This window comes from Microtus oregoni, unplaced genomic scaffold (assembly GCF_018167655.1).
Source record: "Microtus oregoni isolate MIOR12 unplaced genomic scaffold, Mior012 000018F_ref0000195, whole genome shotgun sequence".
Classification (NCBI taxonomy): Eukaryota; Metazoa; Chordata; class Mammalia; order Rodentia; family Cricetidae; genus Microtus; species Microtus oregoni.
In genome coordinates this window covers 3,846,804-3,869,097 of record NW_024543077.1, presented here as the reverse complement: position 1 = coordinate 3,869,097, position 22,294 = coordinate 3,846,804, and the positions used below count along the sequence as shown (strand labels likewise).

Genomic DNA, 22,294 nt, shown 5'->3' with positions numbered 1-22,294 from the left:
ATCCAGGTTTAGTAAGGTGAGCATCCAAACTGCCTAGGCTCCCACAAAGCCAGTACGTGCAGTAGGATCAAAAACCCACTGCGATTGTTCTTGAATTCTCAGTATTAGGAAGTGAATCTTGGTTCTCTGGAAGAGCAGCTGGTACTCTGAATTGCTAAAACCATCACTTTAGACCCTAATATTTATTTATTTTTTCTATTAAGACATAGTCTCATTATGTGGCTCTGTGGAACACACAGAGATTCACCTGCCTCCGCATTCTGAGTGCTGGGCTAAAGATGTGCACCATCACCCCTGCCACCTCTCCTGGCTCTATGTCTACTTACATTTTATGTGTAAAGGTGTTTGTCTGCTTATATGTCTGCACCAGTGAGTTTTCTTCTCATTGAGTAGTTTCTGTTTTCTCTAAAGATTTTCTCCTGTTGGAGCTGGGCGGTGGTGGTGCACGCCTTTAATCCCAGCACTTGGAAGGCAGAGGCAGGCGGATCTCTGTGAGTTCGAGGCCAGCCTGGTCTACAAGAGCTAGTTCCAGGATAGGAACCAAAAGCTACAGAGAAACCTTGTCTCAAAAAAAAAAAAAAGATTTTCTCCTGTTGGATCCCCATTTGTTTTGATCTCAAAGGGATTGCCTTTCAGGATTTGCTAATGAGGTTGTCAGATTTCCAGATTCTCTGCTGTTGCTTCTAAGTAACTCCAGCTCCTCCTCCTTGGGAAATGGTAGAGGCTTAGGGGCCTCTGCTAGGCAAAGTGCATGTTAGATTTTTGAGTGCTTTTCTTCTATCTGGCTCCCAGAATGACTCTCTAGTTGGAAAATAAGAGGGTCATCTCTATGCAATTTGACCAATATTAAATAAATATCGAGATACTGGCATTCATTGGTAAATATATGCCAAACCAAGTAACCTACTTTGCCTCTTATGGCCACCATGCTCACTCTCATTTTCAGAACATCAGGATATTGTCTAGATATTTATAATAAACTTACAGATTCACATAAAATCTATGGCATGGAAGGAGAACTATTTTCAAGTTCCATTATCTCATGTACTTAAGGGCATCTTTGAACTCAGTAGCTGGAGCTGACTTTGAACTTCTGATCCTCATGCCTTCCTTACCTCCCAAATGGTGGGATTACAAGTGTGGGTCACCAAGTGAGGGCTGAATTCTGTTTTTATTAATTCCATAGAAGTGGAGGGAGCTCTGTCACAGCGAGGATGCTTTCCTCTGCAGGGCTGGGAAGTAGTAGGGCCACCGGGTTCCATGAGCTGTCGATGTGACAGTCAACCAGGAGGTGGCACCACGGAACAGACTGCGGCGACGCAGATAGGTCTCTCTAGCCGAGAGAACGGAACCAGAGAGACGGCGAAAGGAAGCCGAGGTGGCGCTCGGTCTGGCCTCCCTGGAGGCTGATGTGGTTGTTTTGCCCGTCCGTGGGTGCCCTTACCGGACTCTGTAAGCCAGGCTGGCGGCGAATGGAATCGAGGACTCGCGCGGAGGCAGGATGCTTCCAGTTGGCGAGATAGGCAGGGTGTCGGCAGCCCCGGTGAGGTGTCCCTGGAAACCCGGGGAAGGGACACTGGTGACCCTGTGAGGTGGCACAGACCTCCCTAGGGGGATTATCCCCGCTAAGTTAACCTGGGAGCCTGTGAAGATGGTTCCCACGGTCCGAGGCAGTAAGGGGCTCCCCCGGGGAAGTAGTCACAGTGGAGTGTTCCAGGAAGATGACAGTTTTGAGAGTTGGCGGGAAGGTGGACTCAGTGTCCTGGCAGGGTAGTTGGGAGCCTGGCGAGGTGGTCCAGATTTCTGGGAAGGTGGCAGTGGTGGCATCAGGGAGGTGGTCAGAAGTACCCCTGGGATACGCGCTTAGGACCTCTTCTCCAGTAGGTGACCTTTTGGAGCCCTGTGTGCACTCCACTTGAATCTAACTTGTTCGCCACACCTGTTTTTCTGCCAGTGCTGCCCCGAAAGCGGTGACGAAATGAAGAACACAGAGGAGAAAAGTAAGCAGGCTTCAAACCCTTAGTTCTTTTTGCCTGGCTGTCCTTCCCAGCAAACTCTTTCAGGCTCTGCAAAAGAGGTTTCTTAGCCTGTTATCTTTTAAATGAAGTATTTTCTTCTGTACAATGTGTTAATAGTAATAAATACTAGTTATCTTTGCACATGGACTTTTGTCTCTTAAAGATTGTAAGATATAGAGAGAGCACTCTTGAGACTCCTACCTAGTGTCCTGTCAAGTATGACTTTACTGGGGCCTGTCATTTTAATGACACAGCAGCCTGATATCAGGTATTTGGAGGGAGTGATGTGGGTCACTGTTGCTGGGCTCAAGAAAGAGGTTAGATAATTGCTTAATTATACTTTTACTTTCAGTAAATTTGTAATTAAAATTTACTTCAGGTAGAACACAACTTAGGTCCTAAATCTTGGTCCGGATAGGGGATAAGGAAAAGATCTGATAGCTCATTTCCTGTTAGGGCAAGGAAACGTGTCAGAGATGTGGATATTTATCCTTTTACTTTAATGAGATAAGCATAGCAAGTTATTAGAAATCCAGTACTCTTAGGGACTGGTTTTGTTCCTCATGCCTCTGTTTCCCAGGTGTCATATTCCCAATCTCTTCAGGACCTTTTTTCCTTTTTTTTTTTTTTAAGAGGAAGCAAAAGAGCATGCAATAGCTTTTTTTTTTTTTTTTTTTTTTTTTTTTTTTTTTGGTTTTTCGAGACAGGGTTTCTCTGTGGTTTTGGAGCCTGTCCTGGAACTAGCTCTTGTAGACCAGGCTGGTCTCGAACTCACAGAGATCCGCCTGCCTCTGCCTCCCGAGTGCTGGGATTAAAGGCGTGCGCCACCACCGCCCGGCATGCAATAGCTTTTTTAGTGTGCTAAGAGTTCAGTTCAATGACTTGACAAGCAGACTGAGGGTGCCCATGTCACCGTGTCCTAGGAGGAAGTTCTGACCTTGCTATTGGCTACTGTTAAGCCCCCTCCCCCTTTTTCTTGGATCTGGAAAGATGGCTTGTTGCTTCAGAGTGCTTGCTGCTTTTACAGAGTATCTTGTTCAGTTCCCAGAATGCAGGTGGCAGCTTAGTCTTTAGTTTCAGGAGTTTAAATCCCCTGTTCTCACCTTGTAGGGCTCAGGAAGCAAACCTATGTGTACATCAGTTAAATGAACAAACCCTTTTAAAAAAGCAGAAATTGTCTGGGAAGTATTTATTACAGTGGCAGAATTCTTGCCTAGCACTTTGGCAGCCGTGGATTTGAACTTAGGCACCACCACACAAACAAACAAACAAACAAACAAACAGAAAATGGGCTTAGTTGTTAAGAGAATTCACCGCTCTTCCAGCTGGGTTCCATTCCCAGCACCCACAGGGTGGCTAACAACTACTTATAACTATAGTTCTAGGGGATCCAATGCCTGCTTCTGGCCCGTGTCTGGCCTCTGTGTTCATTGGACGAATGTGGTACACAGTCATACATGAAGTCAAAACACCTGTATACATGAAAATAAAATCTCTGAAAGCTGCCGGGCAGTGGTAGCACACTGCTTTAATTCCAGCACTCAGGAAGTAGAGGCAGGTGGAGTTTGAGACCATCCTGATCTAAGAAGTGAATTCCAGGACAGCCAGAACTGCTACACAGAGAAACCCTGTCTTGAAAAATCCCACTCAGATGCCTTGACATAACTGATCCGTCATTTTAGAATGTCAGGTACAAATTATTGCATTAAGGACTTTGTTGTGTAGCCAGTGACTCAATCATCTGCTGTGCAATGCTGAACGCTCTTTATAAGAAATAAAAGGAGCCAGGTGTGCTGGCTGATGTCTCAAATTCCTTTTCTTAGGAGACTGAGGCAGGAGGATTGCCATGATTTGGAGACCAGTCTAGGTCACAGATTTAGAGCCTATCTTTTTGTTTTTAGATCTTTATTTTTTAGATTTGTGAAGTATAATTAAGCCTAGACTCCTTTTTAAAATTTAAATTGATTTATTTTTAATTTTTATGGTGTCTTGCTTGCATGTATGTCTGTGCACCATATGCTTCTCTGGTGCCAGAAGAAGCCAGAAGAGGACTTCAGATCCCTGGGAACTGAAGTTAAGATGGTTCTAAGCTGTCGTGTGGGTGCTGGGAATCAAACCCTGGTCTTCTGTAAAAGCAACAATAGTTATTCTGCAGCCCATAGATCCTACCTTAAGAAACCAAAATAAAACCAAGTATGGTGCATGCCGGTAATCCTAGCACCCAAGAGGATGCTAGGATTAGAAATTGAAAGTCAAAGTCATCCTTGACTAGATAAGCAAATTTGAGACCAGCTCGGGATATCCGAGAGCTTTCTCAAAAGCAAATAAACATAAATAAATAATAAAAAAATCCTTATTTATAATTTTGAAGGAGATATGCTTAAGAATATAGTATGCCATATTTAAATATGGTTGTAATTTTTGTTGTTTAAAGTGAAGGTTAAATTGACCACCCAGGAAACAGAAACCTAGTTCTGTCAAATATACTCCGTACAACTCATTTGTTATATTTATGAAAAGTTCTTAAGAAGATATTAAGCAGTCAGGACATGATTGCAGTTGCATGTGTCTTATGTATCCCAGGCTGGTTTTAAACTTGCTATGTCGCTGCGGATGCCTCTGAACTTCCCATCTTCCTCCCCCCACTTCTCCAGTACTCCATTACAGGCGGGTGCCATCACATTCGGTATCATTTTACCAACTGAATCGCATCCCTAGCCACACATAATTATATTTTAATGTATTAGTTATTATTGTGGCTAACATATGTCAAATATTAAAGTTGAGATACAGAAAAAATAGCTGTTCATATATGGATAAGAGAATAAAAATAGTTTTGAATTAAAAGCCAGGAAATATGATTTTAGTCTCATTTTCAACCTTTATAGATTGGGGCATACATTATTACTTATTTATAGTTTGGAAGTTAAGACTTAGCCTTGTTTTATTTCTCCTATCAGTGGTTTCTTGCTTCTCATTTGCTGCAAATGATCTGATCCTCCTTTTGTATAAATAAAATTTTTTATTGCATTTTATTTAGTGTGTGTGTGTACATAGGCACGTGTGTGCTATGGTGTTGTGTGGTGATCAGAGGACAGCTTGTGAGAGTTAGCTGTCTTCTACCATGTACATTCTGGGCATCAAACTTAGGACATCAAGTTATTTTTTTTTTGTAGGGGTTTGAGACAGAGTTTACTATATAGTTCAACCTGGCCTTGAATTTGTATTTGTTCTCCTTCAGCCCCCGGAGTGCTAGCCTTGGTCTGGTATATTCTGTTACTCTATACATAAATATTTGAACAGTATCTCATACACATTTTTCATTTGGGCATATCTTCATTTAGATATGATAGAGTGCTTGCTTAGCACGCTCAGCTCTCTAGGTTCAGTACCCAGAACTGCATAATACTGTGTAGTGGGGTACCTATAATTTCAGCAAAGACTTGGAATGTGGAGTCAGGAGGATCAGACATTCATTTCTAGCTGTATAGAGAGTTTAAGGCCTGCCGGGCTACAGAGACCCTATCTCAAAACGAAAGCTCTAAACCAAAATATGCGCGCGCACACACACACACACACACACACACACACCCATAACAATTTTTTTGAAAGAGCTGATGCAGCTTATGCTTTTGTAATTCCTGTAACACAGTGATATGAGTAGTTGCTTTTCCTTTCTGTAGGTGACATGAACATTGCAGCTCTTGTTGGAAGCGAAAAACCCATGCAAGGTAGAGATAACGATGAGCTTCCCCTGAATGTGTCTGCATTCATAGAAAAGGAAGTGGGAAGTGACCTGAAATCTTTAAAGAAACTTGGCAAACTCATAGAACAGATGACAGAAAATAAAATGAAGTTACAAGAACAGGTAAGTATTAATCTCAGTGAAGTTATAGTAACTGTATTCATTGAAACAGAATGTAACAGTGTTATGCGTGCTGCATATCATGCATTTGAAGATGTAGATCGTGATGGAGAACAATTTAACTGATAGGCTTTAATGTCTTCTGCTACAAATTTTATAAATGAAGTAAACCAGCCTGGTCTACAAGAGCTAGTTCCAGGACAGGCTCCAAAAAAAAAAAAAAAACCACAGAGAAACCCTGTCTCAAAAAAAAAAAAAAAAAAATGAAGTAAAAGAGTTCCTACTGATTTGTATTTTTGAAAACAGAATGTTAGCTAACAATTTATATCATTTTCATTTTATACCTTCTAGAACAGGTTAATAATTCAGAATGTACAAAAATGGTTAAACAGTATCATTCCAAGTTTTTATAAATGCACATAGAAGAAGGAAGCATGTGTAATGTACGGTGGTTGCTGGGTGTGTTGGCAGCACACGATAACCTCAGCACTTAGAGAGAGGAGGCAAGTGTATCAGGAGTTCAAGGCCAACCTCAGCTATGTAATGATTATAGATCATTTTGGATTCCACGAAAAATAACAAAACAAAAAACTGAAAGAGAATTTTTAACAATGTTTGTTTGTGAGTGTTTGTTGAAAGGTGATTTTCCTCATGCATTTATGTATTATTGAGGTTTCATTTTACTATGGACATAGTACTTTATTTTTAAAAACCCAATGAAAATAATCTTAAGCTAGATAAGTAAGTCTTCATAGTTGTAGTACTCTGTCAAAGAGGAAAGATTCTATAATATAAGAAATTAGTTAGGTTAAGCAAACTCTGGATATGTGGGTGTGGCGTGGCTTTATTTTCTTCCAGCGCCGTGAACTGAGTTAGGCTTCCACAGTTTCTTGCTTTCCTATCACAGCTACTACTAATCTTTATGTGTGGTCTGGTCAGCTTTTCCATTCCTTCGGAGTTCTGCTGAGTCATTCAAGGATGGCCCAATTTGTGGCCTGCTTCCATGACTGTCTTCAGCTTTACCTTACAGATTTTGTTGCTACCTCATCATCCTTCTGAATTTTCCCGAAGAGACTACCCTATGTGGCTGTTCTGCCATATCGTTTTCTCTAATAGAAAATTGAAACCCCTTCCATGTATTAATTTAACACTTTATTTGTTATCATTTTTACCTTTCAGAGGTAAACTAATTTTTTGTTTACCACTAAAGGATTCTAGGTGAGCATTTAATAAGTTGTGTAGCAGAGAATGGCCTTGAACTTTTGACCTTCCTCCTTCCACTTCTGGAGTACTAGGATTTTCAACACGCACCACCATGTTGTGTTCCCAGGGATCAAACTCAGGGCTTCATGCATACTAGGCAAGCACTCTCCCAAGCAGGAACTCAAGTCAGGACCCTGGAGACAGGAACTGATGCAGAAACCATGGAACCTTTTCATGGGTTGCAGAAATCACACTTGGGTGATCAACCTTACTACTAGCTGCTACCTCTGGTCTTTAAAAATATATCATTAATGTTCTTAATGTATGCCTTTTTAGGGTTTCTATTGCTATGAAGAGACACCATGACCATGGTAACTCTTATAAAGGAAAGCATTTAATTGGGTCTGGCTTACAGTTTCAGAGGTAGTTCATTTTCATCATGACGGGACATGGTGGCTTGCCTGCAGACATGGTGCTGGAGGAGCTGAGAGTTCTCCATCTTGATCTGCAGGTAGTAGAAGCAACTATGTGTAGCTTGAGCATCTAAGACCTCAGAACGCACCCCGACGGTGACATACTTCCTCCTAATAATGCCACTCCCTATGGGCTAAGCATTCAGACATGATTCTGGGGGGGGGGGGCACACCTACTCACACCACCACAGTGTATAAATAGGTTTCATTATGACATTTTCATACATATATATCATTGTACTTTGCATATATTCTCTGATCCTGGTTCTCTCCTTACCTCATTTCTTCTGTCAATGATATTGTACCTGCCCTGCATAAGCCTTCCAGCAGGAGCTAATACTAATGCAGCCTTACACCCTAGCTTTTCCCTAGCACCTTGGCAACCGGTGGTCTTAACTTGCTCTTAGAATTCGATCCTTTGCTTCACTACCAGTCCTGTCTTTTCAGTAGATAAACATAGGTCTTCCTATCCCCCCCCCCAAAAAAAAGCCAAAAACCAAAAAGAAAACTATTCCCTTCATTTTTTAGTAGGCATTTATTCATTCATTTGGCTCAGGGTTTTTAAAAAGTCTTTATTATCAATCTCCATTTTCTAGTTTGCTGTTAACTCTTTTACCTTGTGATCAAGTTTGATTACCACAGATATTTTTGCTGAAGTCTATTGCTAACCCTGAAACTGTTCTCCTCTGTCTCTCATCTGTGACTGATAGCACGGCCCTCTGTTTATCACTCAGGTCTCGATTTTTAGTTCTGTGATAAAACACAGTGGCCAAAAAAAAAGCAACTTGTGGAAGAAAGAGATATTTTTGGCTTACACTTCCATGTCATGGTCTATCACTGAGGGAAGTCAAAGCAAGAACTCAAGACAGGAACTAGTACAGAGACCATGGGAAAACAATGCTTATTGGCTTGCTTTTCATGGCTTGCTCAGCTTGTTTTTTCTATAACTAAGGACCACCTGACCAGGGGTGGCACTACCTTTAGTGTGCTGTGATCTTCCACATCAGTCATTAATCAAGATCATGCCCACAGACCACCCTAAAAGCCAATGGTTTGGAAGCATTTTCTCAGCAGAAGTTCCATCTTTTCAGTGACTCTATCTTGTGTCAATTTGACAAAAACCCAACCAGCTCAGGTCTGTAGCCTAGCAGTCTGATGCTTCCCCTCCCTCGGTTAATATACAACCTCCAGTCATCTGAGTTCCCTTGTTACTTTCCTATTCCTGCTTTCTACACTGTGAATTTCCTTTATTTAAAACATCTAGTGGACTGTTACTGTTGTACAGTATGTTCTCCCGTTAGCTGTGATCTGGTCTTTCCCTCCTGTCCAGGCTGTTCTCTCTTCTTACTTTGAGTTAGAGTCTTTCATTTAGAATAAGATCTCTAGGCGACTTTTGTGCATGCTCAGGTTTCAGGAGTGCTACATTAGTGTTTCTACAAGCTCCTGGTGTGTTGTTAACAAGGCATCGCTCTAGCACTGGCTAACCTGGAACTCACAAGATTCCATCTGCCTTTAACTCCCAAGTGCTGGGGCTAAGGGTGAAGCCACGCCCACTTTGTTTTATTGCACTAACTTCACTTTTTTGTATGATTATGTGTCTCTTTCATACTTAAGGGCAGATGTTGTATCTTTGTTCTATTGCTAGTATAGTGCTGGGTTGAGTGTGCTAATCAGGGCTGATTAAGTTGAAATGCTATGAAATTCTGTGTAGTATGGGTTTGGTCACATGGTTTTGACCTGTAATCCCAGAACACATAAGATGGAAGGAGAATGCCCAGAAATTCAAGGCTAGCCTGGTAGATATGAGACTATCTCAAAATAAAATAAAATATTAGTCATCAAACCTTGCTTTTTGATGTCTAATATTGATTTATGTTTCTCATATATGATAAAAAACATTTTAAAACTGTTTATTTTTTTAAACTTTATAGGTGTAGCTTCTTTTTATTATTTATTTTTTTTTTGAAAAAATTTCCGCCTCCTCCCCGCCTCCCATTTCCCTCCCCCTCCTCCCACTCCATTCCCCCCCCCCCCAAAAAAAAGTTAATGTTTAAATGGCATACCAAAAATAAAAATGTTTCATCACGGCAAAAAAATAAATAAATAAATAAAACCTGTTTATTTTAATTACGTGATTGGGGTTGGGTTATATGCATAAGTGCAGGTGCCCCCATAGCCAGAGGCTTCAGTCCATTGTGGGTTCTGGGCAAAGAACTTGTGTTCTCTGGAGGAGAAATATATACAATTAACTACTGAGCCATCTCTTCTGACCCCTATAAAAATATCCCTTAATAAATTTCATTTCTAAAGACGTTACCTAAATATCTTTTTATCAAATCAGTAAGTCTCATCCAAGGCTTCTGCAAAATACAGGGACCCAGCTGTATTTTGGGTTTTTTGTTTGTTTGCTGTGAGACAGGGCTTTATGTAACTCAGGCTGGCCTCATACTCCTATGTAGCTGAGACTGACATAGAACTCCTGATCCTCCTGCCTCGTTCTCCCAAGTGTTGAGGTTGGAGGTATGTGCTACCTTGCGTAGTTTAAAAGATTTTTCCCTCTGTGGTACTGAGAATTTAACCCAGTCTTACGCATACTAGGTAGGTACTCTACTTGATGAGACATATCCCCAACTGTGTTATGAATATAGCTTGGATCACAACTTCATTTATTTTATGAAGGAAAATATCTTAGTGAATCAAGAAATCTCTGGCTGTATGCTTTCAAAGTGTTCCAGATACTTGCATGGGAGCCGTGTGTTGGGAGGTCTCTGTATATAGCATTTACACTTTGGGTTGATTGCTATAGGATAAAGAAATTGAGCCTTGTTATTTTTTTTGTGTGTGTGTGTGTATGTATGTGTGTGTGTGTGGTTGTGTGTGTGTGTATGTGTGTATATGGCATATGTTTCCATGAGTGTGCAAATGTCAGGTCAGTGTCAAGTGTCTATCTCTATCACTGTCCACATTTTTTTGAGGTAGGGTCCCTTTACTGATTCAGCTAGATGGTCTGGAGCAGAGTTCTACCTGTCTCTGTGCTCCTAGAGTGAGGATTACAGACACAGGGCTGTGCCTGGTTTTTACCTTTCCAGCCCTTTTTCTTTTTCTTTCTTTTATTTTTTTTTAAACACACTATCTTTTTTCAGTTTACATACCAATCTCCGTTCCCACTCCCTCCCTCCTCCCATTCCCTTCACCTTAGTCCCCCCACATCCCCATCCAATCCTCAGAGAGAGTAGGGAACATTGCTTTGAGGAAGGTCCAAGGCCCTCCCTACTATATTTAGGCTGAGCAAGGTATCCATCCAAAGAGAATAGGTTCGCAAAAAAACAGTACAAGCAGTAGGGATAAATCCTAGTGCCCTTGCCAGTGACCCTGCAGTCTGCTCCAGCCATACAACTGGATCTAGTTTATTCCTATGCTGGTTCCTTCCCTGTCTGGCTGGAGTTGGTGAGCTCCCATTAGCTCAGGTAGACTTTCAGTGGGTGTCCCCATCATGGCCTTGACCTCTTTGCTCATATTCTTACTCCTCCCACTCTTCAACTGAACTTTGGGAGCTCAGCCCAGTGCTCTGCTGCAGGTCTCTGCCTCTGTTTCTATCAGTTGATTGATGAAGGTTCTATGGTGACATTTAAGATAGTCATCAATCTGACTACAGGTCAGTTTGGGTACCTGTAGTAGTAGGAGCGGCGGGGCTGCGTCCTCAGCACCCCGGCCGCCTGGCTAGCTTATGCCCGAAATAACAACACACAAACTGTATTCATTTAATCACTGCTTGGCCCATTTCTATCTAGCCTCTTCTTGGCTAACTCTCGCACCTGGACTAGCCCATTTCTGATCATCTGTGTAGCCCACAAGGTGGCTTACCAAGGAGGTTCTAGCCTACGTCCATCCTGGGTCGGAGCTTCATCGCGTGTGCCTGGGAGAGCGGAGCATGGCATCTCTCTGAGGCGTCTGCTCCCGAGAGGAGAGCTGTCGAGTCTGAGCTCACTTCCTCTTCCTCCCAGCATTCTGTTCTGTTTACTCCTCCCACCTATGTTTTAACCTATGAGGGCCAGCCAAGCAGTTTCTTTTTATTGCTTAACCAATGAAATCAACAGATTGATATGACACTCCCACATCAGGTACCCTCTCCATTATTGCTTAGGGTCTTTGCTGGGGTCATCCTTGTGGATTCCTGGAAATTTCTCTACAGCCAGGTTTCTTGCTATTCCCATAATAGCTCCCTCACTCAAAATATCTCTTTTTTTCTCTCCTCTACTATACCGTTCCCTCAAGTTCTCTTCCCCTCCCTTTCTTCCCTTCTTCTCTTCCACCCTCCCTTCTCCCCGCACACCCATTCTCCCAATTTTGTCAGGAGATCTTGTCTATCTATTTTGCCTTCCCAGGGGGGAATCTATATATGTTTTTCTTAGGGTTCACCTTGTTACTTAGCTTCTCTAGGGTCATGAACTATAGGCTCGTTATCCTTTGCTTTACAGCTAGTATCCATGTTCATCTTTCTGGGTCTGTCTGGGTTACCTCACCCAGGATGGTTTTACTGAGGGTATTTATCAGCTGTAGAAGTTCCCTGGTAAAGTTTTTGGGGGTCACTTATGTATACTATCATATCATCTAAAAATAGCCAAAATTTGACTTCTCCCTTTCCAATTTGAATCCTCTTGATCTCTTTTGTTGTCTTATTGCACTAGCCAGAACTTCAAGAACTATATTGAATGGATATGGAGAGAGTGGACAGCCTTGCCTTGTTCCTAATTCTAGTGGAATCGCTTTGAGTTTCTCACCATTTAATTTGATGGTGGCTGTCGGCTTGCTGTATGTTGCTTTTATTATGTTTAGATATATTCCTTGTATTCCTGATCTCTCCAAGATCTTTATCATGAAGGGGTGTTGGATTTTGTCAAATGCTTTTCCATTTCTAATGAGATGACCATGTGTTTTTCTTCTTTCAGTTTGTTTATATGGTAGATTACATTGATAGATTTTCGTATGTTGAACCATCTCTGCATCTGTGGGATAAAGCCAACTTGATCATGGTGGATGATTTTTTTTTTTGATGTGTTTTTTGATTCGGTTTGCCAGTATTTTATTGAGTATTTTTGCATCTATGTTCATGAGTGAGATTGGTCTGTAATTGTCTTTCTTGGTTGAGTCTTTTTGTGGTTTTAGTATCAGTGTAACTATAGCCTCATAAAAAGAGTTTGTTAATGTTCGTTCTATTTCTATTATGTGGAACACTTTGAGGAGTATAGGTATTAGCTATTCTTTGAAGTTCTGGTAGACTTCTGCACTGAAACCATCCGGCCCTGGCCTTTTTTCAGAGGTTTTTTTTTTTTTCCTTTTGAAGATTAATTTATTATGTGTACAGAGTTCTGCTTGCATTTATACCTGCAGGTCAGAAGATGGTATGAGATCTTATTACAGATGGTTGTGAGCCACTATGTGGTTGCTGGGAACTGAACTCAGGACCTCTGGAAGAGCAGCCAGTGCTCTTAACCACTGAGCCATCTCTCCAGTCCTCTTTTGATATAGTCTTATGTAGGCTAGGGTGGCCTAGAACTCAATAAATAGCCCAGGCTGACCTTGAATTCCTGATTGTTCAACTTCTACCTCCCAAGTGCTGGGACAGAAGGTGTGTGCCAGCACACCTAACCAAACCTTTTGTTTAAAGGGTTTTTATGTTTTGTTTTTAAGACAAACTCTCATTACATAACTGTGGCTAGCCTGAAACTCACACACAGCCTTAAACTGACAAGGTTCTCCTGCACCTACCTTTTGAGTGTTGAGATTAGAGATTTATACCACTGTGCCCAGCTAGCTTGAAAGTTTTAATACTTTCAGTTCTTTTGGAACATGATTTTGGAAAAGACTAACAAAATTTTACCTCATTGCTAATATTTTTGTGTGTTGTTAGGTACTTGCAATTTCGTCAGAAATCCCTAAAAGAATTCAAAGTGCTTTAAAAGATGCAGAAGTATCCAGACACGTTCTTAGTCAGTTTCTGGAGCAGGAAACTCCTCTCTTCAGCTCCATCACCAGCCATTTGCTGACTGCACAGCCCTGGATGGACGACCTCAGTGCCATGATCAGCCAGATAGAAGAGATCGAGCAGCATCTCACGTACCTTAAGTGGGTTTCCCAGATCGAAGAGCTAAGGTAGGTGGGCATTATTCTCATAATTATTGCTTCCTTTGAGCTTCTGTCTCAGAGAGTGTGTGTATGCTGTTAAATAATCGAGTTAATTAAAGATAATAATTTTTACTAGTTGTTAGGAAAATGGCATTATGGTAATGAGTAGTCTGCTCTGTTGTGAATAAATATAAACTTTTCAGGGAGCTTAATTTGTGTTTGAAAGAAAGTACTCTAAATAAGTTAAAAATTTAAGGCTGCGCACGCCTTTAACCCCTGTGCTTGGGAAGTGAGGCAGGTGGATCTCTGTGAGTTCCTGTCTGGTCTACAGAATGAGTTCTAGGACAGCCAAGACTACACAGAGAAACCCTGCCTTGAAAAACTAAAAAAATTAAAAAGTTAAAAAAAAAAATTTAAGGCTCAAGCAATTGTGTTTTGAACACATGATCAAAACTACTATTTCTTTTCTTTCTTTTCTTATCACTGTATGCATATGGTGCACATAATATACATGCAGGCAAAGCACTTGTAAACATAAAATATGAATAAATAAATAATTGGCTGTGTAGTGGTATTTTATACCTTTAATTCCAACACTTAGGAGGCAGAGGCAGGCAGATCTCTGTAAATTCGAGGCCAGCCTGGTCCATAGTGTGAGTTTCAGGACAGCGAGGGCTACACAAATCCTGTCTTGAAAAACCAAAACTATCAATCAATCAAATCAATCAATCAATCAATCAATCAATCAATCCTGTCTTGAAAAACCAAAATAATAAGGAAAGGAATGAATAAATGAATGAGCAAATGAATACATAAATAAATGCTTAAAAAAGAACTGTGAGCCTAACATATAATCCCCAACTTGGGACTGAAGCAGGAAGATTGCTGCATGTTTTGGGTCAGCTTTGTTTACATAGTGACTTCCAAAAAACTTAGGATACTTACTGAGACCTGATTTCCAGAACAACAGCAAGCAAAAATAACTACATAATTTGGCCAATGTGATGGTTCAAACATGACATTTTAGTTTTGGGGAGGCCAAGACAGAAGGATAGCAAGTTCACTTCAAGAGCAGCTTAGGGCTTCATGGCCAGACCTTGCCTAAAAACAAACAGACAAATACCCACCCCCAAACAATGCACTATTATTAGATGAATAATAGAGTGAAATACCTATGAATAGGGAAAAATAAGAAAGTTATTTTGATAAAAAGAGAAATAAAGTTCACATCTGTTTTGTGAACACCACAAGTTGATTCTCTCTGGTCAGAGCAACGTTTCTGCCTAAATGGGGAGATTATTCTGCTTCACGGTATGGTCTCTACCCCTTCCAAATTGTACATTGGTTGTCTTCGTTTATTTTATTTTTATTATTATTATTGTTTTTTTGAGACAGGTTTCTCTGTGTAGCTTTTGTGCCTGTAGACTAGGTTGGCCTCCAACTCATAGAGATCTATCTACCTCTGCTTCTCGAGGGCTGGCTTGAAAGGCGTGCACCACCACCACCTGATGCTTTTTATTTTTAAGACAGAGCCTTACTATGTAATCCTGACTTCTTGGAACTTACTATGTAGACCAGGCTTCTGGCATCAAACTCACAGAGATCTGCTCTAGTCGTTGAGGTTTTTTTTCTTTTCTGTTTTGGGGGCCTGCTACCCAGCGCCCGAATAAATACACATGGAGGCTTATTCTTTCTTATGGCCTTAGGTTGCTTTGTGTCTATCCAACTTTTAAAAAATTATCCTGTCTGCCTCTGGGCTTTTATCTTTCTCTATTCTATATACCTTTCTTTACTTCTTACTCCGTGGCTTGCTGAGTGGCTGGGTGGCTGGCCCCTGGTGTCTTCTCTCTTCTTTTATTCCTTGATCTTTTCTTCCCAGATTTCTCCTCTTATTTATTCTCTCTGCCTGCCTGCCATGCCTATCCTTTCTCCTGTCTACCTATGAAGTAATAAGGGTGGCGGCGGGGCTGCGTTCCCAGCACCCCAGCCGCCTGCTCTTATTACTTCATTATGGCGCCCCACATGATGGACTAAACCCACCTAAAAAACCTGAGAAGGCTTAAAAATAAGGGAGAGAGAGAGTTTAACACAGATTTTTGCTGTTTGTTGATGGCGTGCTGTAGAGAGATTTCCTGATTCGGCAACAGCAGCAGAAAAAACGCTGTGTCATTTTCAAGCGCAGCTTCTTGGGGCTGTGCTGCCAGCGTGAACTCTGGCTTTAAAGCATTTGTGGCACTCTGCTTGCTAGAGGCAAGCAAGCTTCTCTCATCTAAGAGAAGCTTCCTGACTCAGCTTTGGCTGCAAAACCCTGCAGCTCATTAAGAGGTCCTACCACGAAACACTTAAATGGTGTTGACGAAAAGCTGAACACATGCTTTTCGGTTTTCAGCCGTAGCAGAAAAAAAGCTGCGCCGTTTAAAAATGCCGGCTTTCTGGGCTGTCCTGCTAGGACAAACTCTGACTCTTTTACGCAGGCGGTTTGTGCGGTTTGCAAGCACAGGCTGCTGAAGCTCGCTTGCTGGCTACAGCCAGTACCTCAGCCATGAGGCTGAAAAGCTAAGGTATGGGCTGGATCCAGCTGGCAAAGCCACGCCTTTAATCCTACTGATATTGCTTGGTAAATTGAAGACTCGTGTGGTCAGAAAAAGAGAGATATACAGTAAAGAGAGATTCAAAGACAAAGAAAATTTCTAAATGGTTTGAAGTGTGTTAAAAATATATGCAGACTAAAAGTTGAAGTTCTTAAAGTAAAAAACAAAAAAAAAAAAGGAAGAGAATTGTTATGTGTGGTAGCACACGCCTTTAATCCCAGTGCCTAGAAGGCAGAGACAAACAGATCTCTGTGAGTTCAAGGTGTAGTAGTGTACACCTTTAATCCCAATGCCTGGGAGGCAGAGACAGGCGGATCTCTGAGAGTTCAAAGACAGCCTGGTCTACAGAGTTACTTCAGGTCAAAGATACAGAGAACCTGTCTCAAAAAGCAAAGAGTTAAAAGTAAAAATAAACAAAATAGAGGTTAAAACAAAGCTGCACAAAGATGGAAAATACACAGAGAATTTTGATACTGTATGCTATTATGCTCTCTTTAAATTATTTAAATGCTGAGGAAGGAGCAACAGCTGCTAAAAGATATTTATTTATAAATGCTGCTGAACTAATCCAACATAGATATTTTGATGCCTTGAATTTGAAATTTGGATCTAAGGACATGATACTTTGGAAAGGAGTTTCTTATTTTGTTTTCACAGAGGATGAGACGCTGTTCATTTCTTCTATTCCGATTTGGTATGATGGACCACGCCCTCCTGAAGGGTTGGTGTGAACACCTTCAGAAAATTGCTTTGCTCAACTGCCAACTGAGATGAAACTAGCACACAGGTTATACCATGAAAGACCTAATTAACGACGCCCCCATTCAGCAGGAAGCAGTTTGGAGAGAAAAAACTGCGCCCATATTCCCAAATATGGTTTATAAACGTCCTTTTACATTTAAAGGGGGATATGATATAGATATGAATAATTTACATTAGTATAGATTTTGCTTTATTGATAGAGATTTAAGGTCAATTTTGTTATATATATATATATGTTTCTGATTTTGATTAAGGTATTGTGATTGTGTAGTTCATTTAAATATGTACTGTATAATTAAGAAATATAGGTTGTTAATGGATAATCATCGATAATAGTAAAGCTTGTAGTCATGTTAGTTAGATTTTCTAGACATATAGAGATATATTTCAGATAGGCATTCTTCATATCTCTCAAAGGCTGCAGAATATGGCATTTAAATTATTTTAATAACTTAGGACTTTTCATGACAATGAAACTCTGCTCCTGGCAGCACCAATCTACTTCAAGAGGAAGATGGGCATCGAAGAGGCTCGTTATGGAGTTTGATAGCTATTTGGGCAAGAAACTGCTCTTGCCTGGACTATTGCATAAACTGAACACAGAGAACCCGCAGAGAGGGGACTATTGAACTTGCCTAAGGTGAGATGATCTTTCGGGGTTCCTGATTCATGAAAGAGTCTGCGAGACATTCTGCAGGACACAACAGATAGTGACTGAACTGACTTTGAATTTTCCTGCTTTATGGAAATGTCTGCTGGATAGCATGGGCCTGAAGGCTGAAGATGGATGCCCCAACGGTACAGAGGAACTTTGGGTGACTGTCCAGGTAGCGAGATGTCTCTGTCATTTCTAGAGTTTTAAAAGTTGCTTTTTTCTTGTTTGCTTAGGTAGTATTGTATCTTTCTGGAGTCTTTGATGGAGTTAAGAATAGTTAGTTATAGTTTTCCTTAGTTATGATAAAGATTATTGTAACTTTTACTTGATAACTGTTTTTTTATATGTAATTTTGCTATGTTAAAGTTAAAGCCTTTTTTTTGTTTAAACCGAAAAAGGGGAAATGATGGAGGAAGGTCACTGGCCAATAAAGAAACTGCTTGGCCCTGTGGGTGGAGTAAACAGAACAAAATGCTGGGAGGAAGAGGAAGTGAGGTCAGAGACTCACAGCTCTCCTCTCGGGAACAGACGCCTGAGAGAGACGCCATGCCCCGCTCCCGGCATGAAGCTCCGACCCAGGATGGACTAGGCTAGAATCTTCCCGGTAAGACCGGTTCTCACAGATTATTAGAGATGGGTTGATCGGGATGTGAGAATTAGCCTGTAAGTGCTAGAGCTAAAGGGCCAAGCAGTGCTTAAAAGAATACAGTGTCTGTGTAATTATTTTGGGGCATAAGCTAGCCAGGCGGCTGGGTGCCAGGGACGCAGCCCCCCGCCGCTCTTATTACTTCATACCTATTGGCTGTTCAGCTCTTTATTAGACCAATCTGATGTTTTAGACAGGCAAAGTAATACAGTTTCACAGAGTTAAACAAATACAACATAAAAGAATGCAGCACATCTTTGCGTCATTAAACAGGTGTAACACATCTTCAACTAATATTCTATAACAATCTACCGATATCCACATACTGGGTGCTAAGATTAAAGGTGTGCACTCTTGTGCCTGCCTCATTTTTTAATTGGAGGTCTAGGCAGGTCTTAAGACTTATAAATTCCTGAACCTCCTGCCTCTATTTCCTCAGTGTACAGTGCAAGATTACATGCTGTGTCGCTGTGCCTGGCTACATTTGTACATTTCTTAAGCATGATGGTCTTTATTTTAATTTAATGAGCTCTTAGCTTGGAATACGTTCTTTTTTGGATGTAGAAATGGTAACTATGGTGAAAAGTATATAAAAACTGAAGGATACTTTACTTCAGTGTCCCAGTGCTAATTACATTATCCATGAAATGTGACCCATCTGTCCTCTCAGGAGGAGTGGGAGGGACAGGTAGATGACATCTGAAGAACAGGCTGCTCTTAAGAGGATGTAAAGGAAGGAACTCGGGTTCCTTCAGATGTGAGTGTCTTATAAAGAGGATGTAAAGGAAGGAACTCTGGTTCCTTCAGATGTGAGTGTCTTATAAAGAGGATGTAAAGGAAGGAACTCGGGTTCCTTCAGATGTGAGTGTCTTATAAAGAGGATGTAAAGCGCAGGGCGGTGGTGGCGCACGCCTTTAATCCCAGCACTCTGGAGGCAGAGGCAGGCGGATCTCTGTGAGTTGAGACCAGCCTGGTCTACAAGAGCTAGTTCCAGGACAGGCTCCAAAACCACAGAGAAACCCTGTCTCGAAAAACAAAAACAAAAAAACAAACAAACAAAAAAAAGAGGATGTAAAGGAAGGAACTTCAGATGTGAGTGAGTGTCTTATAAAGTAAGCAGCCAGCTCACGGCCGTGCTTCATTCTTCCTTAGATGACAGAGAAAGTTTTTTTTTTTTCCTTTTTTCCTTTTTCTCCCCCTGAGACAGAGTTTCTCTGTGTAGCCCTGGTTGTTCTGAAACTCTCTCTGTGGACCAGGCTGGCCTTGAATTTACAGAGATCTTCCTGCCTCTGCCTCCCGAGAGCTGGGATTAAAGGTGTGCACCACCACTGCTTGACTTGAGAAAGTTTTTCAGAGATTAAAATTGTTCCAAGGGATCTGGGTGATGTTTAATTAGTAAAGTGCTTTCTGTGTAAGCATAAATATCCCGAGTTCAGTCTCCAGCTCCTGCATGAGAAAGCTAGCTGTGGGGGACAGAAAGAAGGACTCCTGGAGCTGGCCAGACAGACAGTGCAGACTCTAGACTCCAGATGAGTTGGTGAAATTCAGGTTCAATGAAGAGGCCATGTCTCAAAGATAAGGTGGAGAATGGTTGAGAAAGACACCTGCCATTCACCTTGGGGTCTCCACACAGGTACACACATACACAGACAGACAGGTACACACACACATCCACATCCACACACAGACAGGTCCACACACACACATCCACACACAGACATACACACACCCATGTACACACATACACACATACACACATCCACATACAGACAGGTCCACACACACACGTACACACACACACATCCACACACAGACAGGTCCACACACACACGTACACACATACACACACACACACACACAGGTCTGCATACACACATACACACAGATGTAAACACATACACACAAAGACAGGTACACACACACATACACACATATACACACAGGCATCCATACACATCCACACACACATCCACACATAGACAGGTCCACACACACACACGTACACACATACACACACACAGACAGGTCTTCACACACACATACACACAGGTGTAAACACATACATACAAAGACAGGTACACACACATACACACATATACACACAGGCATCCACACACATACATACACACATACACACAAAGACAGGTACACACACGCACATCCACACAGGTGTATACACACATACACACAAAGACAGGTACACACACACACATCCACACAGGTGTACACACACACACTAGCTCATTCCACTAAAAGCTCTCATTAACATGTGTTCTGCTTTGTCTTACAGTGATAACATTCAGCAATACCTGATGACCAATAATGTGCCAGAGGCAGCCTCTATCCTGGTGACCATGACAGAAGTTGACATCAAGCTTCAGGAGTCATCTTGTACTCATCTTCTTAGTTTCGTGAGAGCGACAGTTAAATTCTGGCATAAAATTCTCAAGGACAAGCTTACCAGGCAGGAAATATCTCGTGGTGATTGTTTTCTGATGGATATTTGGTAATTCAATGGCATCATATGAGATAATGTTTCTTTTCTGTTACAGTGATTTTGAGGAAATTTTAGCACAGCTTCATTGGCCGTTCATCACACACACCCAGTCTCAGACTGTTGGCATAAGCCGGCCTGCTGGTGCGCCTGAGGTGTATGGTACCCTGGAGACCCTGTTTTGTCAACTGTTGAAACTTCAAGCCTCGTATCTTTGTTGGAGTGGAAAACTTGATAAAACTTCTTCCTGTAGTAGATTTGTGGCTAGTGATTAAAACATTCTGGGCAAGTGATCGAGAGGTAGAGTATGAAGGAGGCAGTGGAATTATCTCCAGTACCAGGGGAAAGTTTTCAAAGTGTCCATAAGCCAAATCGAGGGTCCTGGGTTAGACTTGATGTGCTTGTTGGAGAATATATATTCTCTTTGAAAAATGAATTTTCTGGGAGTGGGAGGGCTGTAAAAAAAGAATTCTGAGATCAACAACTGTCTTAGCCAGTGTTCTTTTGCTGTGAAGAGACACCGTGGCCACAGGAACTCTTATAAAGGAAAACCTTTAGTTGGGTCTGACTTAGTTTCAGAGGTGTAGTCCATTGTTGTCATGGTGGGAAACATGGTGCTGGAGAAGGAGCTGAGACAGCAGGAAGAGGGAGACACTGGGCCTATCCTGAGCGGTTGAAACCCCCAAAGCCCACCTCTAGTGACACACTTCCTCCAAGGCCACAGCTATTCCAATAAGGCCACACACCTAGTCCCTGTCAAATTGTATCTCTTCCTAATGACCAAACATTTAAATATTTGAGCCTGTGTTGGCCATTCTTATTCAGAACACCACAGTAACTGGTCAGTGTTGGCATTACAGGTCTTTTAGAACAATAAAACAAATAGGCAATAGGAAAAAAAAAAACCTTAGAAAGTACTAATCAAATGATTGTGTAAGTTGATTTTCTTACCGTTCATTGATTCTAAAAACCTTTTATATTTTCATTTATTTTTTATTTTGTGAGTATAAATGTTTTGCCAGTATCTGTATCATGTGCATGCCTTGTGCCTGTTCAAGTCAGAAGAGTACATCAGATCCCCTGATGCTATGGTTAAGGATGATTGTAATGATGTGGGTGCTGGGAATCCAGCCTGGATTCTCTGCAAGAGCAACAAGTGTTCTCTCTCCCTCCCTCCCCCACCCCCTCTTTGGTTTTCCAGACAAGGTTTCTATGTAGCTTTGGAGCCTGTCCTGGAACTAGCTCTGTAGATCAGGCTGTCCTTGAACTCACAGAGATCCTCTTACCACTTCTGGGATTAAAGGCATGCACCATCACTCCCTGGCTGCAACAAGTGTTCTTTACCATGGGGTCATGTCTTCAGTCCCATGAACCTTTTTAGGTTTAAATTCAATATAAAGTTAGATTTTTCATTACTTGTATTAAACCTTTTGCTAAGTATTAATATATTTGATGGAAATT

At 41.4% G+C, this 22,294-nt stretch overlaps 1 protein-coding gene across 2 annotated transcripts in view; it reads left to right on the top strand.

Annotated features, from left to right (window-relative positions):
- The first annotated feature begins 1,371 nt into the window (after positions 1-1,371).
- The window catches only part of Rint1 (RAD50 interactor 1), a 42,313-nt gene continuing 21,390 nt past the window's right edge, over positions 1,372-22,294 (top strand). Inside the window, exons 1-6 of one of the 2 annotated variants that reach the window (XM_041668581.1) lie at positions 1,372-1,543; positions 1,955-2,000; positions 5,702-5,886; positions 13,471-13,712; positions 20,630-20,803; positions 20,892-21,041. In XM_041668581.1, coding sequence (XP_041524515.1) covers positions 1,502-1,543; positions 1,955-2,000; positions 5,702-5,886; positions 13,471-13,712; positions 20,630-20,803; positions 20,892-21,041 — 839 coding nt within the window. In that variant the 5' untranslated portion in view covers positions 1,372-1,501. Of the gene's footprint in view, positions 1,544-1,954; positions 2,001-5,701; positions 5,887-13,470; positions 13,713-20,629; positions 20,804-20,891; positions 21,042-22,294 lie in introns of those variants that run through there. The other variant, XM_041668583.1, reaches the window with a different exon arrangement.